Raw genomic sequence first — 10,863 nt, forward strand, 5'->3', positions numbered from 1 at the left:
TTTAATTTAATTACAATAAGCAAAAAGAATGAGACAATGTGAGGCATGATCCACTTGTATTCGCTGCCGGGTCTATTTTTAAGGTTGCCTTTTCCCTCTTGTTTTGTTTCTATACAATTAGATTTGATGGAATCTTTGTTTAACTTAAAATTGTATGCCACCTTAGTCATCTTATGTGTTGTTTGTTTGCTTTCTTATTCTTGCTTTATTACAGGTTTGATCATAGATTCTCTGTCTCTGTTTGTTTTTATTTTTAATCTGTTGCTGTCAAGATTCTTGTTAAACTATTAAGGTTGCCTGGTATTTTCTTGTAAAAAAAAAAACCAATCCAGCTACATTCAATAAAAGAACAAATAGTTGGTAAGTAAGATGGATTTAATAGCAATAGAACGATATAAAATAAAGAATGTCATGAAAATGAAGTCAAAATAAAGTTCAGTTTATCTCATGTCAGAGGACCATCGCATATGGTATTTCAAGAACAAGATCGTTATTAAAATAAAACAAATTACATGAACTATTACTCAACAATATAAGTTATTATGATTTTCTCAATGTTTGTGTTCTTAAACAGAACATTACCAATTGGGCATGATGAATAATAAAACAGCTGGTTGTAATACGAGTAAACCATACATACATACATATATGTATATATGAATAGCTTGCCAAGTGCCAACATAATGGATAGGAACAAGTGAAAAAAATGCAGAAGAAGAAAGCTAAGCGATCCTGATTCGATCTTTAAAGCTTAGAGTTTCCGGTAATGTCGATAACAAAACGGTATCTAACATCGTTCCTGGCGAGGCGATCCAATGCTTGATTGATTTGGTCGGGCTTGATAAGTTCTACATCGCACGTGATGTTGTGCTTCCCACACACATCCATCATCTCTTGTGTCTCTTTCATACTGCCTGTCATGCTTCCCTTCACCGATCTCTTTCCTGTAAAACAAGAAACATGGAGAGTTGTTTTATTTAATTTCCTCATTCATATTATCAACAGGGGAATGTGAAATCGTACCAAATATTAATGGAAAGGAAGGCAGCTCAATTGGCCTGTCTGGTGCTCCCACAACTGCTAAAGTCCCATTCACTTTGAGCATTTCCAAGATCGGTCCGAGTGAGTGCTGTGCTGACACAGTGTCCAAAATAACATCTAGCGTCCTCTTACCTCTCTGTTTATATATACATATCGCATGACACATCAGGTTCAATACGGTTTTTACCAAAAATGCCTCTGTGAAAGTAAAATTAAAAGAGTTCCAACCTGCATTTGTTCATCATTAGTGCTAACTATGAATGAATCGGCATCGAGACGGTGTTTAGCCTCGTTCTCTTTCGACGGAGAAGTGCTGATGACGGTAACATGATGACCAAATGCCTTAGCCATTTTAACAGCAACATGACCAAGACCCCCCAGGCCGACTACTCCCACTTTTTTCCCCGGTGACTCCAGCAGTTGGCAATCTTTCATGGGGGTAAAAACTGTTACCCCAGCACACAATAGTGGGGCTGCTGCATCCATCGGCAGGTTATCTGGCACGCGGACAACGTACCTGCATAACAATATCCCAAACATAAGATAAAAACTACCATATCGGAATATGTGGGTCTGGCAATGATAAACTGACCTGTGATCAGCAACTAGCATATCGGAATATCCACCATAAGTAATGCTACCATCCCAGAAAATGCCATTGTAGGTGAACTGGATCTGATCACAGTAGTTCTCCTGTGAGTTTTTACAGAATTCGCATTCCAAACAGGATGCTGCCAAGCAACCAACTCCCACCCTGTCCCCTATTTTAAAGTTCTTCACGTTGCTGCCCACCTTGGTGATCACCCCAGTAATTTCATGCCTGCATAAGTAACATGACTCCATGAAAAAGAAAAATTTCATAACCCAAAATGATTCATGATTCAATTTAAATTCTTTGAAAAAGAGAAGATAAAACTACTGGATTGAAAGTTTTGAGGACGATAAAAATTTCTGAAACACTTTGGTGGATGTTAAGGTTAATTGTAGTCATCAAGGAAATTACTAAAATATGTGTGAAAAGAATAGCCATTTTCCCAAACTTCAACAACCCTTTTAAATCAATTTCCTAGAATTGAGGGAAAATATTCTTTTTGGATAAATTGAATCTTATTACCCAAGCAAAGCAGCAAAACTGCTACAAGACACCATGCAAGAGTATCCTACAAAAAACAGATACTCCAAGCAATACCCCAAACAAAAAAAAAAGAGACTGGTCAACCTGCAATCTATCCATACCCTTAGCAATGAATTTAATCCTAACCAGCTCCATAATGGAATCCAAAATCTCCCTTCCACTTCGAGTAACACCCGTAAAAACTCTCCTATTCCTCTCCTGCCAAGTGAAGTAAATTGTGGCATTCCATGCTGTTTTCAAAATATGAACAAGCATAGATTTACCCTTTAGCTTAGCAGAAGCCCAACGCATCTCCTCATCCCAGCTAGCAACCCTCCTAGCAAGATTACACATCCCCAAAACATACAGATACCCCAGGAAAACAAAACAACAAACTAAAGCATTACTGTAACACACCTATTTAATTATTTAGTTCTAGCTAGTAATAAAATAAACAAAAGTGATTTGTTGAGTATGTTGTAGCTTCAAAAAAAGGCGAGAATCTTTTACCCAGGAACTACAGGGTACATGGTGATACCCCAGTCGTTGTTAATAAAGTGGAGGTCAGTGTGGCAGATCCCACAGTACATCACTTTGATACTCACATCGTTCACGCCGTTTTCCCTGTTTCATCGTTCCAGGGTTAGTAACGGAAAATAATTAACGCAAGTAGCTAAATATAAATACCTTCGTTTGAAGATGTAAGGGACGATTTTGCCGGAGGAATCGTGAGCCGCCCACCCTGCTACGGTCTGTGTGTGGTTAGGCGTACTTTCTAATGCCATGGGGAAGAAGAGATAAGTGAACAAAGGAACTAGGGTGTAGTACGAGTATGGAATGTAGAAAGGAAGCAGGGATATCAGGGCATCGTCAATTTGAGCGTATTTATAGAGAGAGTCACTCAGGTAGTTAATGAATGAGTGGAGACAGATCACTTTCCTTCTCTTTTACCAACCCAAAACTATTATTTTATGCTTAAATAAAAAACAAAGTGTAAATTACATCGTCAGTCACTATGTTATTGCAGCCTTTTTACTTTATAAAAAAACTTTGAACGTGTTACAAACTCATTCATTATCTGCCATGTAACCTTTCAGTTTGAACGAAGCTTGTGGGACAAATGTGTAACGGTAACCATACGTATAGGATTAGTTTTGATCAATAGAACAGTCCATTAAGACCCATCAATAACTTATTTGAACAGGCCATTAAGAACCATCAATACTGTTCTGCATGCTTCCTACTTTTTCGAACCAATCCTCGGAAATCAGGGCCTATACCACTGCAAAACAGAATGTAGATTTATGTGAATATATGTATATATTATTGATTAAATACGAAATAATCTAATTATCTATTATTTATCGTAGCATGTCGATATATTTTTTATTAAGCAGTTCTTTTAAAATGGGAGGAACGGGTGGATTTAAAGTAATAATAGAATCAAGTTTAATTATTTGTTTTGATTAACAAATAATTTAGATACTTAAAGAAAAATATATATAGTTTTGGGACTAATTTTGAATTTAAGCCATTTATTTGTTTCCTTCATAAACTATCATGGAAAAGAACGACTCCTTGTTATGAAAGAGGGGCGTAACTTCAAGTGCAATGAAAGTGTAATTTGGTGGAGCCGTTGACGGAGTCAATCTGCTAGTGACTAAGACAATTAGACAAAAGATGGGTAGTTGAATGCTTTTCCAACTTCTCCACTTACCGCAGGCTGGGAAGCTTCAAAGTTCAAAGTGTTTTCATGGGGTCAAATTAGAAACGACCTTTTTTTTTTCTACGGATAAGTGTAAAATAATATTTATTTAAAGATAAACTTCGTTAATTTGACACTAAACACTCACCGTCCTAACATTTTTAATATTCGAACCCGATACCTTAAACAATAAAAATGATCTCTTTGTTAAATGTGAGTGGGTCCCTTTTTTTCTTATGAAATGGGCCTTGTCGTGTTACTGGTGGCCATTTTCTGAACGCATTCTGCAATCTGTTGCTAATGGCTCCCACGAATTCAGTACTTTTTTTATATTTGTGCGTCTCATCATTCAAACTGGTGGCCTATACCATTGCTTAGTGTATTTCTTTACTGAAGAGTTGTTGAACATATAATTCGAATAAGTTTTTTGAACTTTGTCCTTTTTATCCTGTAAATAAAATTAGGTTAAGTTGGATATAAAATATAAATTTAAAATTACACTTTGACAAATAAAAAAAATCCATTCAAAATTTTTATAATGTGATTTCATGTTAATTTTTCCTTTTGTTGGAAGTGTGGAAATGGAAGTGATCAGGAGGGATCGGTTTTTCCCTTTTGTTGGGCTGCTTCAACATATTGCTCAGCAAGTTTCTTTACCTGATCACCTTCCTTAACTAAGAAATTGGCATTTTAGTCGTATTTCATTATCTTATGGATGGTTTCTGCCACGGCGCCCCACCTGTACTGGTCAGCAGTTATCACACCACTCTTACAGAGCGGCCGAATATGTTGTTTGATGCACACCTCTACCTGTAAAACATTACAAGTATGAGCAGCAGAAATGCAAGTCTGAAGAAATCCATGGCCTCTGTGTCTGGATCTTACCCGAAATGAAACACACTTGTGCTGCTCTCTTCATTCAGAAATTTTCCAAAGAATATGTTATTTTTTACTCCAGTTTTTACTCATCTTTCTAAACTTAAAGTTTATACTAATTCTTCTTTTATCTTATGAAAAACTATTTAAAAATTCATGTAATAATCCAAGCTATTTCCTTATGTTATTACTAATGTACCAAACGTGACATCAGGGTACAAGAAATTACCTGATAACGCACTGCGACTTTTTCCCATCTCTTCCTGTCATAAGTCATCACTATAGGACAGTTCTCATAAGTACTTCAGTTAGATTATCATAAGCATGGTTTTCAGAACCGGACCGGTCAGTAAACTGACCGTGCTATCAGTTTACTGGTTCAATCGGTCGAACCGGTCAGATCGGTCAAAAGAACCGGATGACGTCATAATTATTTAAAAATTAAATAAAAATACCAAAAACATTTAATAAAAAATCAAAAAAATTTAGGTTGAACCGATTCACGGTCCGGTCCGGTTCGAGCAGTTCAAAGCTGATTCGAACAGTTTTTTACGGTTCACTAGAACTGGTTCAACCGGGATAGAATAGAACGGATCAGACAGCGGTTCCCGGTTGAACCGGTCGGTCCGGTCCGATTTTCAAAACATTGATCATAAGTTAATTTACTATTAATATTAAAATCATATAGTTCCAAAATGATGCATGCCTGAAGCTTCCTAGCAAGATCCTCATGACTCTGAAATCCAATGGATTTACTTGCTGCTTCCTTAGCATTACTCAGCCTTCGAGTCACTTCAGCCTACAACAGAACAAAAAGAACCAAGATGTTAGTTTTTGGAAAAAATTGGCCAAATCCCACATTGGAAATGAACAAAGGATGGAAAAATTCTTAGCCTATAAATAGAACATTTCCCTTTGGTTAAATGTATGTCAATCACCAAAATACAAGTGGTGTACTAGAAAGCTATTAGCTATACTAGTAGAGAATTTAAAGGGAAATTCTCTTGGGGTGTACTTTAGCTTTTGGGCATGTGTGAGAGTTAAATATTTTGTAGTGTGGTTGTAATAATTTTCCACATAGTAAATATTTTTTTTTCTTGGTTGTCTTTTGACAACGTTTGTGGTTTTTCTCCATTTGGGAGTTTTCCATGTTAAATTAGTGTTTTTCTCTTTTTTATTTTTCAAGTATTTTTGATAATGTTGTGATCTAAAGGGATTGTTGGATTACAAGTGGTCTATTTTCCCAACAATTGGTATCGGAGTCAATGGTTTGGTAAAAGATAAATTTCAAGGCGGGGTAAGAATTTCTTTAAAATTCTTAGTATGCTCTGTGGTTGCGGCTTTGTCCGATCTTCTACATCAGAAAAGATTTTTTAGAAATTGTTGTGGTCCAACTGGAGGTCCTTTAAATACGTTATTGTGTTTATTGAGTGTGATATTGTGTAAGTAAGTGCAGCCAAGAAAGTTTTGTCACAAAGGCTATAATCGCCTAAGGAGGTTGGGACTTAAGCGGTACCATTTGTGTCCCCCCAATCTTTCCTGGAAACTTTCTTAGTGCATTTTGTAGACACAATTGTTCACTCATTATTCACGTGTGAGATCACTGGAGCATTGTTGAGCAAAAATGAGTTTCAGATTTGATATTGAGAAATTTGATGGGAGAATTAATTTTGGGTTGTGGCAAGCACAAGTCAAGGATATACTAATCCAGTCTGGATTGTATAAGGCCTTAAAGGGAAAGCCAGCTTCTTTGTCAGAAGGAAAGGAACCAGATAAACCTAGTGACAGCAGTGGAGACAAGGGAAAATCCAAGATGAGTGAAGAAGAATGGGAGGAGTTAGACATGAGAGCAGCAAGTCAGATTCGTCTCTGTCTAGCAAAAAATGTTCTTGCTAATGTTGCTAGATGGTCATCAACAAAGGAGCTTTGGGAAAAGCTTGAGGAAATGTACCAAGCTAAAAGCCTTTCAAATAGGTTATATTTGAAGGAGAAATTTCACAAATTGCAAATGGAAGAAGGTACAAAAATTTCTGACCACCTTAGTGCACTCAATGGGATTGTTTCTGAACTGGAATCTATTGGAGTGGAGATTGATGATGAAGATAAAGCATTGAGACTTATTTGGTCTCTTCCATCTTCTTATGAGCACATGCAAACTGTTTTAATGTACGGGAAAGAGAATGTGAATTTTTCAGAAGTGACAAGTAAGCTGATTTCGGAAGAAAGAAGGCTGAAAAATGGAGAGAACAAATCTTCTGAAAGAGGAGAATTGTCGGTTTGTGGAAATAGGAAGAAGTATAAAGGCTTCAAAAAGAAAATTATCTGCTGGGGATGTGGGCAACCTGGACATCTAAAGAAGGATTGCAAAAACGGTGGAGCTAATTCGGCTAATGGCTCCAAAAGTGATGCTACTAATGTAGTCGTCTTTGAAAATGAAGACGATGAATTTGTTTTTTAAAGTAAGATATATATCCTCATGGCATGATAGCTACCAATTGAGTTGCCATAGAAAAGGATGTATGAAAAGGTAGCATGTCCACATTTACACATGGGCATTGGTTGACAGTTGATGCAAGGTGTGTGGTGGAATTGATGTCGATGGCTAATGAACTTCCTAGAAAGTCAATATTGGAAGTTGCACCATAACTTATTAGCAGTTTTTCGACATGAACTGGTCGAGGTAAAAATTCTTGGAGTTAGTGAATTCCAAGTGTGTATACTCTTATGGTGGAGTATGACAATTCTTGTTTTTAGAATTGTGACTATCATAGCTGATGGTGTTATTGAGGTAGCTGTTGTTTTTATGGTGAAGAATTGTATGGAATTTTTGCCAAGGTGGAGATTTGTTAGTTTTTGGCAAAAATTGGCCAAATCCCACATTGGAAATGAACAAATGATGGAAAAATTCTTAGCCTATAAATAGAACATTTCCCTTTGGTTAAATGTATGTCAATCACCAAAATACAAGTGGTGTACTAGAAAGCTATTAGCTATACTAGTAGAGAATTTAAAGGGAAATTCTCTTGGGGTGTACTTTAGCTTTTGGGCATGTGTGAGAGTTAAATATTTTGTAGTGTGGTTGTAATAATTTTCCACATAGTAAATATTTTTTTTCTTGGTTGTCTTTTGACAACGTTTGTGGTTTTTCTCCATTTGGGAGTTTTCCATGTTAAATTATTGTGTTTTTCTCTTTTTTTATTTTTCAAGTATTTTTGTTAATGTTGTGATCTAAAGGGATTGTTGGATTACAAGGGGTCTATTTTCCCAACACAAGACTGATGGGTATTCTACATACGATGATCCTTTGCTAAGAAATAAAAAAACGAAAGGAACTATGAACAATTGAAAGTTCTTTCATCATTCAACAAACAAAAATGAACAAAATGTTCATTTTTCCATGCGTTAACCTTCCCTTAAACTGCCTAATCACTGCGAAGAAAAGCTTTTAAGGGCAGAAAATAACATTTCAAGGTTAACCCACAAGAAAACAGATCATAGACATCCTTCATGACTCTTTCCATTTATCAGTACTTAAGGATAGACTTCAAAACAAGGACACTATAGAAATACAAATACTCAACATGTTAAACAAAGTTTGCTAGCAATCTATATAATATGCCATTTTCATATAGGATACTTATCACACAGCAATGCCCAATTGTCATGCCAAGTTGTGAAAACAGAAAAACCCATAAACATCATAAATAGCCACAAAAACTATTTTGCTGCAAATGAATAGAGGCGAGAAACTGATTGATAAACCTACCATGTATCGATCGCAAACCCTAATTGGTTGGGCATTTTCATCAACAGTTAGAGCAGTTCGACCTTGGGTACATTTATCACAGAAAATATCCCCGCAGCTTCTGCAGTGGTGCTGAAATAAAAAGAAAGAGAGAGAAAGAACAATCATCCTCATCACCATGATAAGGTTTCAGTAAACTGACATATGGAACACAAGATGTGCTCGGATGGTTGGAGGCAACTCCAATTTGTAGGGCATGGTGCCTATCCTCTTCAAAACTCGGAATTGTCCCTCATATCTTCGCACTAGCCCTTATTGCACATTCGGGTTACGTAGGATCACTGTCAACTTGGCAAGGACTAGGTCTCCAACCTAATAGTTTACGTCCCTAAGCCTTTGGTCTGCCCACTTCTTGCTCCGTTTACAAACTTTGTGTAAACAAGTTTGGGCCAACTCATGGTGATCTTGCCACTCATTGGAAAAGTCACGCGTTGCTGAAACAAGCCCATCATACTTGGAAACAACCACATTGGGTGTCAATGGTTGATGCTTGGTTACAATCTCGAACGAACTTTGATTCGTGACCTCGCTTCGTTGCAAATTGTAGGAAAATTAGGTCACATCAAGTAACTTCGGCCAATTGCGTTGAGTGACACTCATATAGTGCCTCAAGTAAATCTCTACGAGTGCATTCACTCACTCTGTTTGCCCATCAGTATGTGGATGACAAGTCATCAAAAAGTTCAAGTTTGATCCCATCAACTTGAACAACTTCGGTCTAGAACCTTCCAATGAACCGTGTGTCCCAATCACTAATGATTGTCTTTGGCACTCCTTAATACTTTACAATGTGCTTCATGAAAAGACGAGAAGCTTCATCAGTTGGACACACATTCTAAGCTGGTATAAAAAGTCACATACTTGGAAAACTTGTCAACCACAACCATTATACTAAACAATCCATCAGTGTTTGGCAAACCAACAATGAAATCCATGGAAACATTTTACCATGGCCTCTCCCGAATAGGCAATGATTATAATAGTCTCGCTGGCTTCTTTATCCAAATATTGTCCTGTTGGCACACAAGACAAGTTCTCACATAGGCTTCAACATCATTGCCCATATATGGCCAGTAATAGTGCTCCGCTATCACGGCCAAAGTCTGGTTCATCCCTGGATGTCCCGCCCATTGAGAGTCATGACACTCTCTCATGAGTCCTTTACGTAGTTCTCCATATTGAGGCACAAAGATTCGAAGACCCTGAGCATACAACAAGTCTCTCTCAAGCTAGAACTTCCTGATTTCCCCTCCTTTATAAGATCAATAAGCATTTTGGTTGTTGGGTCATGAGACAACCCCTCGACAATGCGCTCCAATAATTTCCCCTCAGGGAAACTGGTGAACTCCATGGCATACCTTGAGCTTAGGGCATCGACAACAAAATCCACATTGCATGTCTTGTACTCCAAAGAAAAATCAAACTCTACAAGAAATTCCTGCCAACATGCATGCTTGGGGGAAAGTTTTTTCTAGGTTATAAAATAACTATTTGCATCGTTATCTGTAAACACAATAAACCTCGAACCCATAACATAGTATTGCCATGTTTATAAATAGTGGACCACGAGAGTCATATCTTTCTCATGCACCAAATACCTCATTCTGATGTCATTTAGCTTTCGGCCTGCATAAGCAACCAGGTGTCCTTCCTGCATTAACACTCCCCCAATGGTAACATCTTATGCATCAATGTAGATCTCAAACAGTTTGGTGTAATATGGCAACATCAACACTGGCTCGCCTACCATGATTTACTTTATCACCTTAAAGGCTTATTTTGCACTTCAAATTCCATTTCCACACCTTGTCTTTTTTCAACAACTCGATCAAATGTGCAAAAATTTTGGAGTAACCTTTTACAAAATGTCGATAATAATTTACAAACCCCAGGAACGACCTCAACACTGTCACTTTGGTCGACGACTTCCATTCTTCAATTTCCTGGATCTTGTCCCTATCCATATGAATCTTACCATATCCCATGATGTGGCCAAGAAATGAGACTTGCTTCTAGATGAATGAGCAATTTTCTTCTTTCACATAGAGCTCATTCTTTCGTAACATCTTGAACACCTTCCTCAGTGTTCCACATGCTCCTCAAAATATTTACTATATATGACAATGTCTTCAAGATAAACAACAAAAAATCTATCCAATAAAGGATACAATACCTTGTTCATCAGAGTAAAAAAGGTAGTAAGAGTATTCGTGAGGCCGAAAGGTATCACCGAAAATTCATACGAACGTAACGAGTCACACAAGCTGTCTTTGGTTCATCTCCTTCAGCAATCTGACCTAATAATACCCAGATATGAGATCC

At 37.2% G+C, this 10,863-nt stretch overlaps 1 protein-coding gene across 1 annotated transcript; it reads right to left on the bottom strand.

Moving 5' to 3' along the window:
* Positions 1 to 697: 697 nt before the first annotated feature.
* On the bottom strand, positions 698 to 2,996 carry LOC120168151 (probable cinnamyl alcohol dehydrogenase 6). Its single transcript, XM_039176972.1, has 6 exons — positions 2,843 to 2,996; positions 2,666 to 2,779; positions 1,634 to 1,861; positions 1,270 to 1,558; positions 1,024 to 1,177; positions 698 to 944 (listed from the first exon to the last, which is right to left on the bottom strand). Exons 1-6 carry the CDS (start codon positions 2,938 to 2,940, stop codon positions 745 to 747), a joined length of 1,083 nt encoding a protein of 360 aa, XP_039032903.1. The 5' UTR covers positions 2,941 to 2,996; the 3' UTR covers positions 698 to 744.
* Positions 2,997 to 10,863: the final 7,867 nt, after the last annotated feature.

Source organism: Hibiscus syriacus, unplaced genomic scaffold, assembly GCF_006381635.1.
Source record: "Hibiscus syriacus cultivar Baekdansim isolate YM2019G1 unplaced genomic scaffold, ASM638163v2 tig00111715_pilon, whole genome shotgun sequence".
In the NCBI taxonomy this organism is placed as follows: domain Eukaryota; kingdom Viridiplantae; phylum Streptophyta; class Magnoliopsida; order Malvales; family Malvaceae; genus Hibiscus; species Hibiscus syriacus.

Bases quoted from the DNA above. Each gene is read 5' to 3' on its own strand.
- LOC120168151 (XM_039176972.1), bottom strand. From the start codon at position 2,940: ATGGCATTAGAAAGTACGCCTAACCACACACAGACCGTAGCAGGGTGG. The intron at 2,780-2,842 runs GTATTTATATTT...ACGATGAAACAG, and splicing joins CCTTACATCTTCAAACGAAG to GGAAAACGGCGTGAACGATG. The intron at 945-1,023 runs GTACGATTTCAC...CTTGTTTTACAG, and splicing joins TTCCTTTCCATTAATATTTG to GAAAGAGATCGGTGAAGGGA.